This window comes from Protopterus annectens, chromosome 14.part0 (assembly GCF_019279795.1).
Source record: "Protopterus annectens isolate FY-2018-M chromosome 14.part0, PAN1.0, whole genome shotgun sequence".
Taxonomy (NCBI): domain Eukaryota; kingdom Metazoa; phylum Chordata; order Ceratodontiformes; family Protopteridae; genus Protopterus; species Protopterus annectens.
This window is the reverse complement of record NC_056748.1, coordinates 787911351-787936322: the sequence shown is the minus strand read 5'-3', so window position 1 is coordinate 787936322 and position 24972 is coordinate 787911351. Positions and strand designations below refer to the sequence as shown.

Below are 24972 nucleotides of genomic sequence, written 5' to 3'. Positions count from 1 at the left end.
GTATATTCACAATATGCCTCCTTACCCCTACCTCCCAAAATTAGCCACCTGTATTCACTCCTGATATGTGCATGTGAAAAAACAGTAAAAACTATCACAGTCTTGTTTTCTGGCTTGTTGCTCCTAGACTGTAATTTGCCATTACACAAGCCATAGTTGCATTGTGGGCATATCTCTGAGGTATGGTTGTATGAAAAGTTAAAGAAATAATGACCACACTACACAGCCCAATTAATGTCATGGTGATCTTTTGTGCATACATCTGAAGTGTCATTTTGAGAACAGCTAGAGAAATAAATAAAGACTGCACTTTCCTTCTGTGCACACCTCTGAGTTTTGATTGCAAGAATTTTAGAAATAATAATGCCATTATTGCCAGCACCCCCACACACACACACACACACAAGCTATTGCATCCTTATGTGCACACACCTGAGCAGGGACAATTGTAGAACAGGTGAGTCCATGGAGGAAAGCCTCAATAATCCTGTTCACCTGTATAAGTCAGTCTCTGTTCCAACAATATAGCTAGGACTTGGAATAAAATTCCTACAACAGTCAGGCCTATCACACACCTTCCTCTTTTCAAATCATTATTAAAAGACTTCCTCTCTACCTCCTGGCATTGTCCCTGTTCCTCAGTTCTCTAACACCCTTCATCACCTTTCTTATACCTCCCTTAAAAGTACTAAATCGCTTAGTCTGCTTATCCCTTTCTAATAACTTATTCTATCATTACTTCTCTGTTAACACACATACTTGCTTATCTCCTCTAATCCCTTACTCTACTGTATTTCTTAAATTACTAATACATATCTTATGTACCACTGTTCTATCTGTAAAGTCTCAGTACAAGTATTGTAAATTTAATGTTTGTGAAAATCAGTACAACTTTTATTATACTGACTGTTACGCTATGCATTCACTGAAATTGCAGTATAAAATCTGTTATTGTAAATATTGATTGCATTAAATATGATACATTGGAGATTTTTCCCCTGGGCCTCCACTGAAAAAGGCCACCTATGCCCAGTGGGACTTTCCTGGTAAACACGTCAATAAATAAATAAACCAAACGCCACTTCAGTAACCTGAGTTGTGGATGCTGCCAGGATCTAGATGTTCCGTGATACATTTTATGTCTTGTTTTCTTTTGAAAGATAATGAATTGCAATGTATGGATCACTATGAATATGCTCTAAATTTGTGGAAAGGGCATGCTTGTTAAGCCCCAGTCTGACATCAAAAAGGTTCTTAACACACTTGTATTAAATACCTCTTACTACTATTAAGCTCTAGTCATGCACTAGACCTTTAGCAGCAATCAGTAGTCACCACAAATAGCAGTGGCAAGCTGTTAAAAACTTAATTTGGAGTCCAACTAGGTCTTTTAACAGTCTGAATGAAGTGTTTTATCGGCTTTCAACCACTCTTCTGTGGTGGTTACTCTCTGTGTGGCAACAGTAAGTGCTGCACTTCTTTGTCCAGCTTCTGAGTATATGACTACTGGATCACATAATATGCAGCTGCAGCATTAGCTTCATTTGTATGTTTATATAAAAATGTTGCGCAGTCATTCCAAATGTAACTGATATTTACACTATGTACAGCTTGCCCCACAGATATGCTTTTATTATGGCAGTAGACAGCTGCAAAAACTGCATTTTTATATCACTGAGTGCACCCCCCCCCCCCCCCCCCCCACCAGCTCCTAGCTGCACCCCTGGCTGTACACTTCCTTACTTGTGTGCATTTTTACCTCTGGGAAGAAATGTTACAGAGGATGGTTTCCTTTAACTTCGCCATTACTGCTCTTTCTCTTATGTTTCTAAATGTTATGTATAAAATGTAGTTTGTTTGTTTTGTAAGTAAATATTTAAATGTTAAACCACAAGTACTAATGTTATTCCAGTGTTCCTTTCTCTTGACATATCCGCTTTCTCGGCACTGGTCCGGGTCGCAAGTCCCATTAGTTTACAGTGTTGTTTTGTAGTTCCGCCAGTATGGACGAGGCAGCATAACAAACTGTGTGATGTAGGCATTGCCTACTAGGCAGGACAATAAAAAGCATATCTCCAGTCCTAGTTTGGTATACTTCTGCAACAAGCACAATATGTTAACTACTGGTCTGTGATTTGTCCAGTTATTTTTTTCTGTAACAAGCATTGCCCTTGCGATATTATCATCAGCCGACTTTTCTGTCAAACCCACTTGTCCCATTCCATAATAATTATAAGTGTGCACCAATTGTACTATTTTTTTTAAGTTTTATAACACTGACGCACCGAGCAAAATGAACAGAGCCATGTGTGCATACGGACTGCAAAAAACACATTTGGCTTATTCATCACTGAATTGACCCTTGCATTATCCAGGCACACATAGATTCTGACACAGACAATTTTGGCGGCAGCATTGTAGTCCTTCAGTTATGTCTGTTTGCGTTTCTAATAACAGCACGTTCCCTGCAGTGTGTCTTTATAATGAACTAATTATATCGTCTTACTTGTTAATACAAAGCTGAATATCGGTGTGAGTTTCTACTACTTAACTCTTACCTGGACGTTTATCTAATCTGATGTTATAGCATACACTGCAACATCATCGGGGTCGTTAGTTAGTTAATAAAGTTTATTATTTGTGAATTTAAAGCAGACGTTGTATTTAATTACTGGGGGCTCTCAAGACTTTCTTATGATTCATTTGTATGCTTGGCAGAAGGGAAAGAAAAGACTTTCCAGTATTTTCAGACCAATTATAAGAAAGCAGTCACACCAAAGTTGTCTTTCATGCATTGATCTCCTTCTTCTCCTAGTAGAAAATCAGTGAATAGAAAACCTGAAGGCGAGGCCCACTCAGAGGCAATGATGAAATTGCAGCCTTGCTGCTGTTTGTCCGTCTTTCTCCATAGGTAGGCCTGCCTCAGGCAGGATGGATTTGTCTGATTTTACGCCAAAAGAAAGAAGTTATTCATTTTAAACGACTTGAAAACCTTACCTGAGCAGAGTTCTCAAACTAGGCCACCCGGACCACACGCATGTTACCTCTCAACTGTCCAGATTTTCGCAGAATGTCCAGATTTTTGCCTCATATTTTTGGTCCGTTTTCATAAAGTTATGGTTTTCTGGTAAATTAGTGGTAAATCATTAAAGACTGAAGTTAGAAAAGAATTACATAATTGAGTTTCAGAATTCATACCCTTCAGAAAATTCATACCAATGCAAAACCTGTTATTCTATCAACTTTCTAAGTTTGTAAGGGCAGAATTTAAAAACTGTCTCTATTTTTGGACCTTTGTCCCACTTTTATTTATGGCTTGGTCCAGATTTCTTGCTCTAGCAGGTTGAGAGGTATGCCGCTGCAACACAGTAAACAGGGACTATGCTTTAAAAAAGCACGTAATGCAGCTCGAAACCCTGTGCTGCTAGAACGTTGTGAAAGGTTTCCTTTGAGGTTTATATATGTATGCAATATAGATAGACAAAGTTATGTACAAATTTGTTTTCTTCAGTCTTATTTTAATAAAATTCACAAGCACGAACTGCTGAAGTATATTTAAGGTGTGTGTGTGTGTGTGTGTGTGTGTGTGTGTGTGTGCGCGTGCGTGCGTGTATGTATGTATCTCTAACTCCTATCTATATTAATGTTAGCAACAAAAGTAATGATAATAATGCCTTAAGGGCCTTCTATACTTAGTAACACATTAGGCACGTAAAACGTGCTTAACTTACAGAAATCGTCCTGTTTTAAGCTGAAGTAAAGTTCAACAAATTTAAAGTAAAGTCGTTAAATTATCAGCTGTATATTAAAACTAATGAAGTGAACCCAGAGATCAGTATCAGCTACATACAAACGTTTATTTTTCTTTAAATTTCCGCTTAGAAGCGGTGGAGCTTTTGAAGTGCAAATTCTGGAGGGGTGGGAGATTCCTTTTCATAAAGAGTTTTAATTTAACTTGTAGGGTCCATAGGCTGGAGAAAGTTAACAGAGCTTATCACATCGCGCGCTCTCCCTCTCTCGCCCCCCCCCCCCCCACACACACACACACACACTCTGGCTGTTTTCACTTTTGCTTATTTACCTTTTGAGTTACTGACTTGCTTCTTATCTAATCCATTGAAAAGTATCAGTTTTACATTTTAAATAAATTACGGGTTTATATATATATATATAGATATGTGTGTGTCTATATATATATATATATATATATATATATGTATATATATATATATATATATATATATATATATATATATATATGAACGCGCGCGCACACACGCACACACAATCTATATATATATATATATATGCTCACTGCATCTCACACTGTATTCTAATTATATTCCTTAAACAGATGACAAGATTGATTTATTGCTCCTTCCATAGTGAAGACTGATGTTGAAAAATGCATGTTCTTTCAATTTTCTTCTTAACTGCTGCTTCTTCTTAAATGTCTTTATTTCTTTGTCTGTACAACAAGCAAACAAGTGAACGCAGCAATACAAATGTTGGGCGATGCTGAACCGTGCACAACACCAACATTCAAGCTCACAAAAATATCTCTTTTCAAAGGAGATTTGCTGTGAACCTGCTTGCAAGCCATGAGAGCTGTAAATGCAAACCATACAAATGATGAAAAGTTACAAGCTCTGCTTTCTTGCAAAAAGTTTGGAAGAAAAAGTAGCAGTTTGTGTTAGTCCACTAACAGAAAACACAAAAACACCTGAGCACAGAACTGGTGTTATTCCTTTTAAAATGGTCAGTTGATCAGCCTATTTGCCAAACAAATAAAAGTAAAAACTAAATAAATCGATTTAGCAATTACTCGAGCTTTCTGGCTTGAAAAAAAACCTTAATCGGGAATTATAAACTTACTGATATTATAGTCATTAAATTTCCACTTGTGCCTAGAAATAGTTGGTATGTATTTTCTTTCTTATTCGTTAAAAATACAGTTGAAATGCCTGTAAAGAAAGAAGGATGCCTTGTATAAACTACACCTCACAGACAGAAGCAGTGTGTGTGTGTGTGTGTGTGGGGGGGGGGGGGGGGGGGCTGCATGAAACTTTAGAAGACCAGGTCATAGCCTGCCTAAAAAACTAAAGGTTCTCCACAAATGTTACATTACAGTCAGCGCGCATTAGCAGAGAGGACAAGAGCACCAGAAACTGCTCTGACAATTAATAAGAAATGAATCACAACACAATAGTTTTTTGGGAGATTCGTTAAATACAGAAAAGAAAAACAAGAAGTTATGATTTGTTAACCTGTCTAAAAAATCTCTGTGACATAGATGTTTTGTGTAACAGAAATTGTGATTTTGCGAAAATGTCCAGTTTATGTTGAAGTGATGTGTTATGAAAAGGAAAGGGCTACCAAGAGAACAAGGCATTAGCCTAGGATGTATGCTTTGTGCAGTTTGTACAGTATAATGGCTACGATTTAGATAACAAAGAAAGACAAAAAGTGAGAGAGAATAGAATGTCTTGATATACTGACATGCCTTGACATACTGACAAGGATTACGTTTGTTTTCTTCTTTCGGCTTTTCCCGGTTAGGGGGTCGCCACAGCGGATCACCTGTCAGCTCATGATTGGCAGTGGAGTTTTACGGTGTCGAGTTGCCAGCCCGGTGCCCAACTTTTCACAGAAGGCACGCACACACTTACACACCTAGGGCCCAATTTTAGAGTGTCCAATCCACCTACAGTATGTCTTTGTGATGTGGGAGGAAACTGGAGCATCCAGAAAAAATCCACGCGACCACAGGGAGGACGTGCAGACTCCGCACAGAAGGCACCTTAGTCGAGGATCGAACTGGAGAACTTCTTTCTGTGAGGCGGCAACGCTAACCGCTGCACCACTGCGGCTACCCTGACAAGCATTACGTTTGTCTAGATCTGAAATTAGATATCTTATAGGAACAGCACAAAATTCAAGATGCCCCTCCCTACACACTCTCTCACACACACGCGCACACACACCCGCGCACAGATTAGTAATTTGCATTGACAATGTTGGTATCCAAGTCCTGTTTCTTCTGTCCAATAAGCAAGAGATTGAACCGAGTGGGAGTGGGAGGCTGGCATAATGGTTAAGGTGTTATCTTACAATCACAAAGTGCAGGGTTTGATTCTCACAGTGTGTAATTGGCTAGGCTTAAAATGGCCCATAAGGGTAGTTACCAAACTGTGAACCTATGCAAAAATGGGAAGGCAACCAGAAAAGCATACGGCAGTACGACCTTAAATTGTTGCATAATTCAGAGCACACACCCCAGATATGAGCTGCTCTGTCAATTGTTGGGATATTTCAAATAAAAAGTCTTTATTAAAAACCTATGAAAATAAAATATTTCCTTTTCACTTTTATTTTCAAATACAGTTTATAACAGACTACCATGCGACCCGTCGAAGTCTTCAGGACACCACGAGTGGCTTTACCTAAGACAACGTCCCCGTGCCAAACTTCATAGAAAGTAGTTTTTTTCTTACAGAAACACTCGGGTCCTTCTTACTTGTGGAGTATGTATGTAAGTTATGCATTAGAGCTAATGGCTGGAAATTGGAATAAACAAACATCTAACTGCATTATTACATCGCAGTTATTAATGTTTCTTCTCTATTTCTCATTTCCCTCTTTTCTCCAACTTCTCCATAATCCTGTTCTCTGTTCCAAAATCCAAGGTGAAAAATAATTCATTATGTATTTTCCAAATTAACACTGCCTGTTATCATCAGAAGTCTTCATCCTACCATCGTCTTCTGAATATATTAGCTCACGTTCAGTGGATCTTTTTGCCACTGGCAAAACATATGAACATTAAAGGTAATGTTATAACACCACCACAATAACACCTTGGCTAAGCAGAGGAGATGACCAAACTTAGAAAATAGTGATCTGGATAAATAATGATGCACTCAATAATTTTGATGAAATACTCTACTGCATGCCAGTTGTGATCAAGCTATATAACCATTTCTTCTCATCAGGCAGTCCAGTGTCTGTCTGTCTAGCTGTCTGTTAGTCTGTCTGTGTAATTAAGAACACAGTAGACTTGTCTGCGTGGAACCCCACCGAGTTTGCGCTTTTTCCACTCAGTAAAAAGGGGTGCCCATTATTCTGCCTGTCTAAATATCAGTGTAATGTTTTGTTGAATTTCACGGATATGTTTCTTAAGCATAACTTTCAACTTCTTTGCTCAGGAGTTAAGGACAATGCAAAAATAATTGGGGCAAACAGGAATGTTTTTAAAACATTAGTGTAATTCACTTTAGAACTTCATCGAACAATAAGAAGTATGAAACTGTTGTGTCTGGCATTATTGGTTGTAATCTTCAGTGATTTACCAGAAATCAAAACTTTTTTTTTTTAGTGGGCAGGGCAAAGATGTGATGAGGCAGGATCGGGGATTTTCTGCAAAATCAGGGACAGCTGACCGGTATGTTCTTAAGATACACGTTATCTACCTTTTTTATTTACTTTATACATATTTTCGTTTAGAAAATAAAAATTAAGGGGCCTTAATTGACTGGGTCTGAAGTGTATATTTGTCATAGCTCTCAACCAAAGGGGGATTAATCTAATAGTCTAAACAGATTCAGGACAAATCCAGAAATAATTACGGACAAGCAGGAACGCTTCTAAAATATTAGTATTATATTAACATGAAACACGGAAAGAATAAGACAGTGTGAATCAGTATACATTTCTGAACTGAAAGAAGTCTGCAACTCTAATTATTGTCATTCATTAAGTGTAATTCACCACATTTTCTCCAAAGGTCACCAGTTTTAGGAGGGATTGAGAGGTAAAGAGCTAAAATGTGACAGCTGAAATCAGGGACATCCCTGAAAATTGCGGACAGTTGAAAGGATGTATATGTACAGGACTGAAGACTATTCAAATGTATCAGTTAGCCTGGGTTGCCTGCACGTTAGAGGAGCATAATGGGTTGATTTTGGTCATACTAAGTAAAGAAAGAAACAAGTCAGAATACGGGGGGCAACATGCTAAAGTGAACTTTAGTGCTTACAAATGCAAGTCCTGATGGGAATGTAATAACGCTGCGTTGCATTCTGTTCAGTAAACTGAAATTAGGTACAATACTTAAACGTGTTCCAGTGAGGAAAAACTGAGATCCAGGCCTTGATTGCTTACACTATGGAGAACTGTCTGGCACGGTGCTGTCCGTCAAAGCTAAGTTGCCAACTTTTAAGCATTGTCTGCAGTAAGGGAACACTCTCTTCAGCATTTGCATTATTACTTTTAGTAATGTTCACATAGACTGTCGGATCGGTCTTTTGACGGTTGGTTGAGGGGTGGGATAGACTCAGATGAGCTGATAAACAAAGTCCTAGGGACCACATTAGCACATTTTCTAAGTTTATCTTAAAATACATTTAAACTGTTACTCAGACTACAGTTCGATAGCAAGCATTTAAACTGTTTTCTTCTTAAAATAAACTTACAGAGGCTGTTTAACAAAACAACAACAATAATGTGTCTGAGTATGTGGGTTTCTGCTTGTCTCCGCTCACGTTTAGTTGATCATAAACAGCTTAACCTTACAAACTAAAGGTGTGCAAAACGCTGTAAGGGGCAAGGTTTTGCCCTGAACAAGGGCCGATACCACAACTTCCATCACATAAATAAAACTGAAAGGTTATAAGCAACTTTGTAAAGCAGGTAATGCAATTTAAGTAATGCACGTTTGTATTGCATATATTCTGTTATAGTTTTGTAATACTTTTATGTGATATGCTGCATATTTAATTCCATATTTAGGATAGTAAGGAAGAGTTATGATGGTGAAGCTGTGCAACATAAGATCCTCGGGTACAAATCAGATTTTCTGGCTACACGTGCGCGCGCGCGTGCACGTGTTTGGGCAATGCCAGGTTCATTTGGATTTCTTCTTCCTGCTTTTTAAGCTGGTTCTAGGTGCATGCTATTTTCAGATAACAGGAACCAAATAACTACTGTAATGCATTTTCATTTTAATTGAGAGTTTGAACTACAACTTTCATTTCGTCTGCTGACCGGTTGACTCTGAACCTGAGACCGTTTTATAGAGTGAGATCGGGGTATAGTTACCAACATAGATGTAAAATATTAGTCTTAGTAGACATCAGTGTTTAAGAAAATGTGTGTATGAATAATGTAAAAAATGCAGTGATAATTTGGATTTTTAAGTTTGATAAAAGTTACTGCTTCTACTAATAGTAATACATAAGCGCTGATACGTTTTTATATTTCCAAATTAACCTGAATTTCTCATATTCTGTTTTGCTTCTAGATGAGCAATATTTTTATTTTCCTTCATTTTATTTTTTACACGGGTGTACTAGACGCAAGTGTCAGTTTTCAAAGGCGACCGGGGAGCACTGTCTAGTTAACTGACTTAACTCAAGAGTCACGCATCAGGCAAATGGATGCGGAAAGAATCAAATCTTGTACCCTCAACTAGTGGAAGCAGATAGTTAACAACTCATTGCCTTACTCTTCTGAGATAATTGCAAGACTCTCTGATATTTGATTGGCCAACAGATGCCGCGGGTAGGTGGGTTAAAACTTAGTTTGGGTTTGGGGTAATTCACAACAGATGTATTTTCAAGTGCAACTGATTAAGGGTACAATCGTCTGGCGATGTTTTTTTGCTTCATGTTTTGGGAATTTACTGCAATATCTATTTATCTCGAGGTGGCACTGGCAAAGTGGTTGGTGCAGTACTGGGTTGTCCTCTTTGCGGCATGTACTTGTCCTCCCTTGTATAGTATTCCAGCGTATTTATGTCGTGCTCTACTGCTTTGTCCCCCATCCCAAAAGCCATGCTTATTAAGTGAACTGACTATCCGAAGTCAAATAAGTGTGTGTGTGTGTGTGTGTGTGTGTGTGTGTGTGTGTGTGTGTGTGTGAGAGATAGTTGTCAGTGGCTTTTCTTTGTTGACCCCTTCACCCTACCCTACAGTGAATGAGCTCTACCCAGATGGCCCTCCCATCAATAAATAAATACATAAATAAATAAATAAATAAATAAATAAATAAATAAATAAATAACTCGTAGATAGATGGACAGGCAGCAAGACAGAGTATTACTTTACTAGACTGGAGCAGTTATTACATCAGTGTCCGAGGACGAGGTTAATATATTCAGTACCCACATGTAATTACAATGATATGTTTGATAGGGTCAAGTGTTGTCGCAGAGCTTTCTTTTTCACAAAATACTACAGGCTGTACATTGTTAGTTGTTGGGTTTGTTTAGTGCTCGTATACACTGAATGCACTCTTCATCCATGTTTTGGTTTGTACTCCATGTGCCTCCATATTCTTAATACCTGGAAATTTAACTATGTTTAGTCCTGGTTGTGCTAGAAGGAAGAAGGCAGGCAAAAGGCAAGCAATTAGGCTTCTTTGCAGTGTGTGTGTATGTATATCCACACACTTATATGTGCATGTATATACGTTTGTCTGTGTATGTATGTGTTTGTGTCTGTATATCTATAGACGTGTGTGTCATAAACACACACATTCTTACTTTTGGGTTACTATACGGCTGCTTAATATGTATGTATGTATATATATATGTATGTGGCAGAACCCTGCAGTAAAGTTAAAAGTGCGTATTGTCAATGCTGTTTATTTGTCAGCCTGCATTTGAAGTTGAGACAGTTTTCTACTGTGACAGTTATTTCTAATGCACAAAATATATTTTTCATACAATTAGCTGACCTTATCTTTGTTTTAATGTGCTTTTGAAATTTTATTCATTAGACTCTAAACCATGGTACTCTGTGATTATACAACTAATGAAACCTGCTAGAAATTTGAGGCCGGGTGCGGGTTAGAAAGTTAATGCTGTGTACATTATGGTTATGGATTGGTGAGGCACTGCAACTTAGATGGGCCGAAGGTGTGGAAAGACGTGTAAAGTTGTTTACAGACGTAATAAAATAACTAAAAATGCAGAAATTTTAAACGTTGTATATACTCAGTAAAATAAATAGTATTAGTGAACAATAATCCATTAGTTTTCTTCCTGGTACGGATGCATTAAACAAAGACAGCGCTAGGCGCAATTCGTTGCCTTATAGTCAGTTTCACTATTGCGTTCCTATGGTACAAATCCATACATTTCAGTAATGCATACAGCTCAAAATTTATTTTTTTTATATTTATTGATAATTGCTTGTCGGGGAAAAATCCGACTGGGCACAGATGCCCTTTTTCAGTGGAAGGTCCATGGAGAAAAGCTCCAATGTAACAATTTAATGCAGTCAGTATTTACAATAACGCATTTTATAATGCAGTTTCAGTGACACGGTAGTCAGTATAATAACATTTGTATTGATGTTCACAAACATTAATATACAAGCACAGTACTAAAAATTTACAGATAGAATACTGGTGTATAAGATAGGTATGAGTAGTTTAAGAAATACATTAGTGAGGTATTAGAGGGGATAAGCAAGTTTAAGTGTTAATAGAGAAGTCGCTGTACTTGTTATCATACAGACTGCTAACAGGTGATCTTTGCCTAGCATACAAGGCAGCCTCTACTTCCTTTACTGATGGATTTGCTGCACATCAGCAAGTCAAATACCATCAGAAATGCTTGGTTTAGGGATGTAAACCTCTTCTAAAACAACAGAACAGAGTGTAGAGGCAGGTATGTCTAGCAGAGAACACTGCTGTATTCAAGCTCAATTTATATATGCATATGAAAAACAGAAAATTTACCACAGTACTGCCCCTGTATTATTAATGGACAAAGGTAACTCCTAAATGCTTTATCCCTTGCTTGGGTCCCCTCAAATTATCTATGGTATGACCCCCAGTTATTCTCATTTTGGGTAGTATATAATTATCAGCCCTGGGATGGGTAAGGTCAATATATAACCAAATAGGATAGGTTATTTTGAAGCACAAAAACGACAATTGGCTGGGATTAAAACTGCCTGCAAGGACAGCTAGCCTTGTACTTACCTATGAATCTATAAATAGCTATGAAATAGCACTTTGGTCGTGCTAATCGGAATACCGATAGTAGTTTAAATACTACAATAATGTAAAGTATTAGAAATGGATAAGCAGGTTATGTGGTTTAATACTTTAAAGGAAGGTATACGAAGGTGAATTAAGGATGTTAGGAGAAGCTATGCCCAAGATGAGGAGCAGGGACAAAACCATCAACATAGTGAAAACTTTTAGTAATGGTTTGAAAAGATGAAGGTGTGAGATAAACCTGATTGATGTAGGAATTTTATTCCAAGTTCTAGTTACATTATTGGAACAGAGATTGAATGAAAGTGAATGACGAAAATGAAGGAAATTCAGTTCAAAACACATGACAGAAAGTTATTTAATATGAGAAATGTACAGCGTGGAAAAGGACTGAACCCATACAACTGTGTTTATTGGCAACCGTGAGCTTTTTGAGTAGTGCCCATTTTATTTAATTTTAAATAAAATGTACACAATTTAAACGAGTGTAAAAGTGTGCAGCCAGCTTCTTCCGTTTTGTGCTTGCAACCTTATAATGTTGGCCCAATCCCACCTGACTTTTAAAAGTGCACATATCTTTATTTGCAAATGCTGCTGCCTTCAACACAGACAAGAAAAGGTTAATAAAATGTATGAATGACTTTCAGCTGATGGTTCCTAAAACAATAACGTGAAGTTATTTTCCTGATGTGTCATATATATATATATATATATATATAAACGAGATGTGTGTGTGTGTTTTAATACACTACTTAAACACTTGCACGGTATTTTGCCTCTATTATCTTTAATTCAATGTCATTAAAAAATTGCTAATGTAATTATATATGTCTGATGCAGTGTCATACGCTGTGTTTAGTTTACTAAACCATCATCTGATTTCTGATTACTGGTAAAAGGGCAAGAAGTACTATCTTCCAATCAAATATGGTGTTTGAAGTTACAGCTTCATCTCTAAGCTTTGATCTTTCTTTTTTTCTTCATTGTTGGTCAAAGTAGCAAGCAAAACAAGCAAATGAAACAAAGGAGCGCCACCTACAGGAACATTGAAATTGCGAAAAAATGTAGGCTTTTTCTGGAGTGGACATTATTATTACATTATTTACTTAAAAACGGTGCAAATTACTTATATCATATATATGGCTAAATCAATACTGGAAGATGTTAGCCATATATTTCTTAATTATATGAAAGGTTACTTTTCTAAATAAAAGCGTGCACATGCAATCCTTTTGTATTGATATTAAAGTCCAGATCAAATGTGTTTTAAGTTGTTTAGACTGTGCTTCACAACTATCATGTATAATTTTGATAAAAGTCTCCATTATTGAGCTTGTTTCTGTTATCTTATCAACTGAAGTGGTGATAATATATATACTTCTAGGGGAATTGGGGGCTTTTATTTGATGTACAAGTATTATTTATATAAGATTTCTGATGTATTAGAATATACATGTACTGTGATGCTTTATATGGAAAATCTGTATTACTAGTTATCTTTAAGTTCCTTTTTTAAACTATTGAATACAATGATAAACAGCAAATGAAACATAAACAGGAAGTCATATTGCAACTTTTATTTGTAACCCCTCCCCCCCTTCTCTAACCAATGCAAAGGCGTAACCAGTGAGTATTTTTTTCTGAGCATCTATCAAAAACATCAATTACCGTATCTGGAAGCATACCTCAACCTCTTAGCAAAAGAATTCTGGACAAAACTAAAAATTGTGTGTGTATATGTGTGTGTGTGTGTGTGTGTGGGGGGGGGGGGTAACATTTAAATACTGCTTTTATAAACTTAGAAAGTTAGAAAATCTGACATTAATTACCCATGCAACCAAATATTTTATGAAGAACACACCAACGTATGCGGCAAAATATGGATTCTATGTGGAATTATAGATAGCTGAGCGGTGTGTCTGGATAAGGTTTAGGACTGTGTAAAGTCAACAGTGTGAACTTATACGTTACTTAAAAAAGCTATTTTATGATATTGTGGAAGAACGGCCGTAGGCGAAAGGAAGCATTCAACTTTTTTTTTTATTAAACGTGTAGGGGCAATATTAGGATTTGTATTATTTTAGGCGGGGGGAAACAATGTGACTCAAAGTATTTTCTTTGTACAAAAATAAGTTTCTGTCTGCACCTGTGCTTGTGTATGTACTCGGGCAGACACAGGCCTGAATGTAATTATTGGAACATTTTCCGGTTGCTTCTTTAATACACCGTAATGCATTAATAGAATGACACTTTAACTTGCAAGTGTTTATGTGCATCATCTCTTTGTCTTGTTTATCCTTAATTAAAAGTTAATGTTTCAATTTTATGCACTTATTTGCATGTAAAAGACAGTCTGTAAATGAAAAAAAATACTTTCCCTCTCTGCTCTCTCTCTCTTAAACACACACACACACACACACACACACACACACACACACGGAACACTGTGACACTTAAATTTTGAAATTTAAAAATCCATTTGGAGACACATAATTCTTATCAGCGATTCCTAATGCGAATGAAACAAGTTTAGGAAGGACAAATAATCATTTGCCAGCATGCGTCGCTTCAAAACAAACGTATCCAATGATATGTATAAAATATAAATTATAAAGATATTATTAAATACTAACAAATATGTACTTAATCCACAACTATGCAGGTAATGTGTATTTACTCTTCACAAACTACCGAATCTGTGTTTTTATGATTTGTGAATGTACATACGATTGCATGCGGATTAATGAATCTTGAGCTCACATGACTGATGTATGTACGTACTGTGTTTTTCACGATGCTTTGTATGCTGTAACTCGGTAACTGTTTCTGAATGTTTGTGTATTATCTAATTTCCTTGAACATTCTCTGAGTTTCCACTGTCTCCACTGAAAATGGACAATACCAGTAAGATAATCTGCGTAACAAAAAATAAAATAATACAAATCTCAGTAAAAAGAATAAAATAACTAGACTCCAGAGTACTACAAAGAGTATCCCTTGTGCGTTGGTTCGGTGACGATAAGCTTGTGTCGCATATAGTGTCGAAAACGCTCATATATCAATCCCTAAAACAGACGCAGCTACGACAACATAAACTTGTATTCAATGGTGCATAGCCAGGCATTTTCGGTGTTCCCGGATTGGTAATTTCTTATTTCCCTTTTTTCCCGCAAAACATGAACACTTTATTAATGACCACCTTACACTGCGACTTAGGTATTAACATTGTTTATTACTGTATAATATTTTTCTATAACTAACACAGATAAAACTTCTTGTAGTAATCATTATATTCTTTCAAATCAGTATTTTTAAATATTCTACATATCAGTCGTTTACTATGAAATATTAAATGCACAGCACATTATTCATAATTTCCATTCTGTTATTTTTTTCATCTAACAGTAATGCAGTCAGTGAAAGTATCCAGCAATATACAGTTTGGTTATTAAATTAGTAAATTTCCTGGGCATCTTCTAGAAGCATCATGTTTTATGTAGTTTAGGCCTTATAGAGCTGTCTAAACTAATATCTAGAATAAAACATAAAAATCCTTAGGAATCATTTTAGACGGAGGAGCAATCCAATAAAGTCAGCCTTTATATGGCAACGTGAGCATGACACGTGTATTCTAATTGTACAAGGGGCAGCATTTGCACAAGAAGAGTGCATTTTTTAAAATATTAGAAGGGTTGTAGAGGCAGGAATTTGAGTAAAATTCTGGCTGCTCCCCAACCTGTAAGCAATTGTTTGCAACTTCCTTTATATAGTTGGCAGTAAGTGGCTTCCAAAGAGTTTCCAGACTATGTAGCTTATTCTTATTATTGGTTCCTGCTAGACGTTGTTAGTTGTCTTTGTTTGCTAAAAGTGACTGTTAAACAAGGAATTAAGCACGCGCACGCACACACACTTTTTTATTAAAAGTCAGTTTCACAAGAGAATGTGAAACTCTTTATGAAGCCTCATTCATCCTGCCCTTATATTTCAGTTATTTCAATTGCTCTTTTCCTTTTTGTTGTCTTTCTGCATCCAAAAACTTTGCTAACCAGGATGCCTAGCTGCGTAGTTGGGCCTCCTCCTTCTTCTCATCTGCCCACCCTGTGCTGAGGAGTTGCTCGCTACTAGCACCTCCTTCATTTGGGCTCTGGGGCCGTGCGTCAGCGAATCACAAAGTGTTGGAATCTATTGCCTTTGTCTGACAAGCCATCCATCTGCATGCGGGAGGGGGATCTGGAGGGGCTTTGCAGCTTTTAGAGAGACACACATGAGGACACTAGGCTTTATTTTCCAGTCCAGACTGTCAGTAAAAGCATTAGCAGGAGAATCTGCTCCTCCAATCGCACCTAGAGATATCCACCACAGTCGCCTACCCGCCCTTCTTGTGCCACTCTCTGCGTGCTTGTATACCCATCTCTACGTTTGTCTTTGCTTGTATATTTCTCTGAGTCTACCTTACTCCAGGCTGTAACCCGTATTTTCTTATGCCTTCAAATCTCTACCGAGACTCGCAGCCTCTGTCTAGTTGTGTCCTGTTTGCCGCATCCTCTACAACTTCCAGCACAGACGACCTAGAGAAGGCTCGATAGAAGAAGAGCAACCTGTATCCATACAGTCCGGACGTGTTTCAGCACCATCTGTGTCCCGTTGGCAAAGCTTGATCTCCCTGTTTTGTGAACCTGTGCTTGACCTCTTGGAGAAACCACTGGCCATGCTATCCACCTGTCATACAGCGATTACCTCCCCTTCCAAAGGACTCTGAGAGGACATAGACACATCAGCCAACTTCCGACTGACTAGTTTCGGTTAACACTTTTTGCAGATTATTTATTTTTTTCATTTTATCTAATTGCAACACGAGAGCCCGACACCAGGAGTACGAGCACTTAAACGTGTTATCCTTTTCCGTTTGTATTTTCCCAAGTGTTTAAGTTCATCTCGAAAGGCGAGACGGCGGTTTCAACTGATCTTGTTTCTTTCTTTTGCTTTCCTATGGATATTCACTGCAAGGCAGATCCTTTTTCAGCGATGCACCGTGAGTACTGGAATTAGTTCGGCTCTTCTGGCTCAGGAACTGAACACAAGTCAGTTGTAGGTTGTATTGCTTGAGTCAAGAATCAGGACTGTGTGTGTGTGTGTGTGTGTGTGTGTGTGTGTGTGCGCGCGCGCGCTACCCCTTTAAAAATCTTGATACCTGCTTGTCAAAATGTGATGACTTGTGATATTTTAAAGAGAAAGTGTAAAAAAGTACATTTTACAAACCCACACACACTATAAAAGTACCAAATCAAACACATAAAATATACAACTAGCCAAACATATTTACCCTGTATATGATTTTAAAACGTTTGCTTATGTTAACAAATGTCTGGCTTCATAACCAAGCTAACAAACAGCATTACATACTTTTTTTTCAGCGGGATGAGAAGCCACTTGGGGCAGGGAAAGAAAAGTCACATTACCTGTATTTGAAGGGTACTTTCTCACTGAACATTTTGGTTGCTTAATAAACAATTAGTGACTTTTTATATGCACGGGTAAGGTTTAATTTAGAGCTCTTGTATATTTACTTGGGACATACACTTTTGTTACAAAGTTTTCTATGCTGTTACGCATATTTAGAGAACACTAATTTTATTTGTTACAGTGATACCCATTTGGCCTGTGAAAACTAACGCTTACCAACTGAATAGTTGCAATGAAAACAATGATAAATTTAAACTAGTGAGGGTTTCTAAACAGCTACACACTTCATAACGCTTTCAGAAGAGGACGGAAAATGCAGATTTTTAAAAAATATTTTATTACTTTTTAGATTATGATTACTAGAGAATAATTGAGTAGCTTTAATTGTATTACAGTAGTGTCGAACTGTAATAGCTAACATATTTAGCCGGCTTCTTAATGGAAAAAATATTTTAGGTAAAGCTAACACTCTTTTGAGACCGTCTTCCCTATGACGGTTTACGATTTGAGTAAAAAAGTAAAATAAATAAAAGCTTCGTTATAACGCACTGCTGTAGATTGTGAATTAAACGGGACCCAGTAGTTTAGTTCACCTGCCTACTGAAAAATAAATTAACAAGTACATGAAAGCATGAGGAATTTCAATTCTTTAAATGCAGATTAACGATTTTAGTAGTTCAAATTGTTAGCAAATTTAACACCGCAAAAGAGACAAGATGGGTCTGTTTGTACTCACCGTTGTTAAAACTTGCAGAAAAAAACTAGTAATGTAGAACACACCAACAATTTGGAATATAATAATAATAATAATAATAATAATAATAATAATAATAATGTCACCATCACCTTGGGAAAAGCCCAACAAGCTTTATAAATTCAGGTTTGCCGGTACTCGGGATCAAGGCAAATGCTGCTGGATGACTTCCAACAAATGTGAATTAAAGCCTGCATAAAATTAACTAGATTACCAAAATGAAGTAAAAACGGAAACACACACACACACGTGCGGAAAGGAAATGGTAATCCTTGCATTTTAGTATACGTTCCCACATGTAAAGATCGCATCACCGCTTGGAGTTATTAGTTTATTTATTGATACAAACGCAGATTACACAGCGAGCATTAGTTGGACTGTTTTACCTGTCCATCTCCCCACTGAGCCTTCTTTCTTCTGTCCTTCCCACCCGTCCTATTTTTCCGTTAACAAAGGTGTGCTTTGTAGTAGCTGGGCAGAAATATTGCAAGTGCCCTCATCACTCTCTCACTCTGTCTCTCTATAATGTGTGTGTGTGTGTGTGTGTGTGTGTGTGTGTGTGTGTGTGTGTGTGTGTGAAATTTTACCATACTTTTGTGTCATTCTAGAGGGCTGTGTACTTGTATACTGCTTGAATTTTATATATTTATGCGCAACCATATTTCCACACGTGTGTGCGTGTTATGTATTAGAGTAAATTACTCAGTGATTGCATGTATTTTGTGGGGAAATGGTGTATATTAGTTTGGAAACGTAAATAAATGATTTGTCCAAAAAACACATATAATCCAAGAGTGGCGCTTTGCTTTGCGAGGAATTCTTAATGTTAGTACCAACTCAACTGCACCAGGCTTTGACTCAAATTTTAGCTATGTTCTCTTAATCCCTACTAACAACTGGTGACTTTTGGAGAACAGGGGCTGAATTACACGTAATAATAATAATTAGAGTTATAGCCTTCTTTTACTTCAAAAATGTATATTAATTCACATTCTCTTATTCTGTTTAAGTCTCAGGTTAATAGTACGAATATTTAAAAAAGTGTCCCTGATTATTTCTGGAGTAATCCCCGATTTTCTTGTAATTTGTACATGATTTATTGAGAGCTACAGAGGAAGTAAACTGCGTCTTAAAGGACACTGCATATGTTCTGATTTCTTGCAATGTATAGTAGAAACCTATTGTTTAAGTGTTCAGTATTGTCAGTAGCAAAGGCGTCTATCGTTTCTATATAATGTGCTAAAATAATGATTTTGTTCCTCTCACTTTCTGGCTCCTTATTGTCATTGGTTTTATTTAAAATGGATCAAATGCTTTGTATTCTTTTTAAACACAGTCCACTCTAGACTTGGATATTTTATTTCCTTTCATTGCCTCGTCTCTTTGGCATTTACACTATGTCCCTTGTGCTGTTTTTCTCAGCAGGCCATGGCGGTGTGAATCAGCTCGGAGGGGTGTTTGTGAATGGCAGACCTCTGCCTGACGTAGTCAGACAGAGGATAGTCGAGCTAGCCCACCAGGGAGTGAGACCCTGTGACATCTCCAGACAGCTCAGGGTCAGCCATGGCTGTGTCAGCAAGATTCTTGGCAGGTAAGGGGTTAACAATGGGCCATCCATACGTTGAGTTCAGGCATTTTTAATAAGCATTTATGAAAAGTAGATAAGTAGTGCTTGCTTCTAATTTGTGTGCGATTGCGAGACAGTGGCAGAACTGGTCCATAAATGCTTTTCTCAGTGTCTTTTCCCGAGGAAAGCCTTATTTTTAGTGTTTTCTGTGTTTGGATAGTTTAACAAGTAACACTTGCCATTACACCTGCTATATTAGTGTTGGAAGCAGAGGATGAGAGAAAATAGGCTGTTAATGTAGAATATGTAACTTTTGAGTGTGTCGCATGGTCATAACATAAAGGTTAGATATTTGCTTCTAATTTAGGACATAAATCTCAACTGTCATTTTTGCAGAATGTCCACAGATTTTTTTGCTCATGTTTTCGGTGTGTTCCTTATAAAATGTGTGGTTTTCTGTCAAATTACTGGTATGATCTGAAGATTGAAGTCACTTAATAATAGCAAACGTTTGGGTTTCAGACATCGAATCCTTCAGAAAATGTATGTTAAAACAAACCCTGTTACTCTAGCAACTTTCTATGGTTGTAAGAGCAACATTTAAAATTTCGGAGCCATTGTTTCTCCATTTTGTAGGGCTTTATTCAGATTTTTGCACTAAGTGGTTGAGAGGTATGATTTGGGACAATAAGCGCAGGTATCGCTGTGCGTTCACAAGAGACGGGGTTATTATATGGGGTTAGGGTGGAAAATAAGTTATTTAAGCACAAGCAAAACGGATAAACTTTAACTTTGTCCATTCCAAATCCCTGACGCTTTACCTTTTTATCTGAACAGTGCCTTGTGTGAACAGAAACGCAGCCATCATATAAATGGATCTGGAATATTTGCTAAGTAAAATATTGGTAGCTTGCTAAATAAAATGCTGTTACAATACAAACATATGTTGCATACTTCGTTGCAATTGTTTTGAATTAAATAAAACGTTGCTCAAGCGGGCGCCTTTTGAAGATAAATGATTCGTTGTAGGACAGGAGATTTTACATTTCATAGCATCCCCTTAAGGAAAGTGCTCATTATTACATGAAGCACAGATAATTCAAATAGTGTTTGTTCCACTGACCTAAAAATACGTGTTCCTCCAGGCATTATTTAAGGCACAGGCACTATTGTACTGGGTTCGTATTGTTTGAAGGATGGAGGGCCAATTATGGGTGGTGATAAGTCCCACATGCCAGACTCGTTATCAGTGCAGGGTTGTTTTGTGTGTGTGTGTCTGTGTGTGTGCGTGTAAACTCATAAACACTTATATCTACGTATACAGATACATGCAGAATAAACAGTTATTCGCTAATCATGGGGGCAGAATATAAAGCATATTCAATCTTTTATTGTTTATTTTACTCTTATAGAGAGAGAGAGAGACACCCGACTTTTTGTGTAAGAGATTTTTGGCCCAGTTTTTGAAAAAAAAACTATACCTGAAATCGGGTTTCATTTGTAGCAGTGATTAAGCAAAACGAGTTAGAAACAAAACTTAAAAATCAGGTTTCTGACCTTTATGGTTAGTGTTCTCAATTTTATTACAATGAAACGCTCAGCAAAGGTTTGACTTTGTAAACCTTACACACACTAGCTAGAATTTTATCATACGCTATATTCCTCGCTGTGCAAATACAGAAAAGTATCTCTTGTCAATGAGGCATTAGGGTGAGTAATTCTAATTTGTTTAGATTGATTCTTAACATTTTTTGGAGAGGGGCATGCGTAACAGGCATGCACAAGCATTGCTTTATTACTGTAACTGTATCGCTTGTTATGGATGTTTTAAACTCAGTAAAGTATTAAAATAAATGAAAGTATAGTGTACACTGCAGGCATCATATTTTATCCTGAAATTGTACACACGTGCATACGTACATACATACATATAACTTTGGGATTTACAAGTTCCAATATCCTCTTTCTTTTTGGTAGGTACTATGAGACTGGCAGCATCAAACCTGGAGTTATTGGAGGTTCCAAACCCAAAGTTGCAACACCAAAAGTGGTGGATAAAATCGCAGAATACAAACGGCAAAACCCCACCATGTTTGCATGGGAGATCAGGGACCGACTATTGGCGGAGGGCATCTGTGACAATGACACTGTACCTAGCGTCTCCTCCATAAACAGGTACAAATTATTATGATGTTAGCAAGATAGATAGCAGAAGTAAAGTTACTCAGGTTGGCACAGGTAAATGAAGTTGTTCATTTCAAAAAAGGTTATTTCTTGTGTTATTTGGAATAATTATTTTGTGTTCTTTCTTCCAATGACAAAGGGGTGGGGTTAATGGCATATGTACTCTGAAGAGAGCTTTAGTTTCCATAAGGAGACTTTCTTTCTTTTTTTTATTTTTTTTGTGGCTTGACCTATCTTGTCAATAAACGCATTTGAACTATTACAATGTATGGGTGTGTAGATAGGCATACTCCTCGTACTCAAATGAGTATTTTTGTCTTAGCATCCCTTGGAAATTTCAATATAAGGAACGTTTAAGCTTTGTAAATAAATGCTTACATTATAGAGGAATACAAGACATGTTTGTATGAGAGGAATGCGCCGCTAAAATATACATTTTATTAATATAGGCGGTATCCCTGGGGAGGGTAGCATTTTGAGGACTGAATACATTTTAAAATGATAGTTGGGGTGGGGGCAGCAGCATTAGGTTTGCTTACAAAATGTAAATTTCCAGCTGCACTTCTACCCATTGCTACAATGTGAATAATACCACTCATCTTACTACTGTTTCCAGCGGGAAGTATTACCACGCACAACAAGTTAAGCATATGATGCATGCATAGCTCTCGTATGTCTCACATTATTAAGGTATACTAAATTTAGCTGTTAAAATCTCCTCCATACCAGGGTAAATGTTATTTGTCGCGCTGCCCAATACAAACTAAAGTTAACGTAACCGCTAAAATAGTTTTAAACACATTTAATTATAATGTGCTTTGGAAATTCATTGTCAAGCTTGACCAGATGCCACATATTTTTTCTCATTTGAATCACACTGTGTTAACCATTTTGACAAAAGCAGTTTGAGAGGAAACACACACACACGGATTAAAAAATGTCAACAACTGAGGGAGATGTGTAAGCCTGAGCAGTAATGAACATGGGTGGCCAGTCTCGAGCGTTGTTTGCAAACTACACCTCATAATTTTCCATATATTCTGCAAATGACACAAAGGGGGCATTTTATCAATGTTAGTTGTTCAGTTACTGGACAAATAAATAAATAAATAAATAAATAAATAAATAAATAGATAAAATAAAACAAAAAAAAGCACCTTACTCGGTAGCTTCCTTTTACTTATATTCTTAAGTATATCCTGTTACAGTAGGAGTACGTACGTCTTATTGATTGCCATTTCAAATTTTATATGTGTAACAGCCCGCTTTAACAAAACCAAAATCACTGACATTTTCAACGAACTGTGGCACACATGACAGTTTTTATTCAGGGTTTCTGGTGCATTCATTTCATTAACGATGGATACTAACGGAAGCTTGTGCGTATCAACCTTTTTCTTCCTTGGCACGTTTAGTTCTGAGACTAAATTCCCGGAGCACCGCGCGTCACCTGTAGAAGAATTGCCAGAACACGTGGTCTCAAAATTTCTTAGGAAGTTTCCACAGTTATATTGTTTGAGTTATGCATTTGAACGCAGTGTGCAGCCTTGCATGGTTGACATATATAAAACTTCAATCTGTGTAACAATGGTAACCTGCCTTGTCAATAGGACAGCTAGAGTGAAAACACTGGGCATAATTTTAGTTTGGAGTAAAAGAAGTGTAGTATTCAGATTATATATGTGTGTGTAACAGAGATATATATATGTATATATATATATATATATATATATATATATATATATATATATATATATATATATATACATATATACATACATACATATATGTATCACCATAGGGAACGTGTTTAAATTGATAACTCGGTTTGTGTTTACTTTACATCGCATGTAAAATGCATATGTGCCCAAATAATCTGATGGTATGAATAGAACATGTGGTATAATCAGTTTCAAGTGATGTTTCTCAGCCAATGAAATCCCATTATTTACTGTGGTAGGTTTTATACAGATCATTGGTTTTGTATGAAAAATACTGGTCTTTGAAATAGTATGTAACAATCAACATCCAGAATTAAAACCAGTTGTGCAGACAGCAAGATTTTACACCCTAACAGTCATTATTGGAGCTGTCATTTGACTACATGGTAACTGTGCGCGCTTGTGGCTGAAAATGGAAACTGTTAAATTAGTCCTATAGCGTTAATACAGAGGAAACCTGTATTTATATGTCTGGGCTTTGGGTTAAAATAAGACACGACTCTTCTCCACGAATACAAACGTGTCTTACAGGACTGTGTACTAAATGTTGCACGTTTAGGTTCCTAGTAAATCTATTTTCTCTAAACTACTGGTTTATACTGCATTAGCTGTATTGTAACTTGACATTTATCAGATTATAATACTATTTCATGCACTGCACGCTTGTTGGCATTGCCACCTTAGGATATCAGTGAATATTCGGAATCCTAACATTCAAATGTGAATTATGTAAGCATCATATGTGTTCCAGGTGTGTAGTCTGCATGAGATGTTAAATAACTGCATTAGCAAGTTTTTGTATTGTCTGCTACAGCTCCTGCCCCGGAATCCAAACAAATGAAAACAAAGTGTATTTGTGTATGTGTGTGTGTGTGTGTGTGGGGGCATAAACTCAACATTTTTGACTTTAACAAATAAAATACTCAATTGCCATTGAAATAATATTGCAGTAGTTTCTTGAAGGTATGATAACAGGTGTACATCACAGGTGCTTCATCATTCTCATTAGTGGTTTAAACGTTGTTAGAATTTTAGTGTAGTGTTTTAGATTATTTAGAAGGCTATAGTTAAATGTACACTATTAGGAACTCCAAAACATTTCTTTTAGACACATGGGCGTGCAGGACATTTATAGGGATCTTTTTGCGAAAAGTTCCATGTCCTTGTCATGTTTTGCTTTCAGAATGTGTGTTTATAAAAGTAACAGAAGTAATAGCTGTAACTTCTTGTCTTATTACAGTAATGACAATAATACTAAGTATTTTTTACTTAAACTG

At 36.9% G+C, this 24972-nt stretch overlaps 1 protein-coding gene across 7 annotated transcripts in view; it reads left to right on the top strand.

Annotated features, from left to right (window-relative positions):
• Positions 1 to 15344: 15344 nt before the first annotated feature.
• The window catches only part of PAX2 (paired box 2), a 798928-nt gene continuing 789300 nt past the window's right edge, over positions 15345 to 24972 (top strand). Inside the window, exons 1-3 of one of the 7 annotated variants that reach the window (XM_044056534.1) lie at positions 15345 to 17038; positions 19649 to 19814; positions 21768 to 21965. In XM_044056534.1, coding sequence (XP_043912469.1) covers positions 16996 to 17038; positions 19649 to 19814; positions 21768 to 21965 — 407 coding nt within the window. In that variant the 5' untranslated portion in view covers positions 15345 to 16995. Of the gene's footprint in view, positions 17039 to 19645; positions 19815 to 21767; positions 21966 to 24972 lie in introns of all 7 variants that reach the window. The other 6 variants (XM_044056533.1, XM_044056535.1, XM_044056536.1 and 3 more) reach the window with 6 other exon arrangements.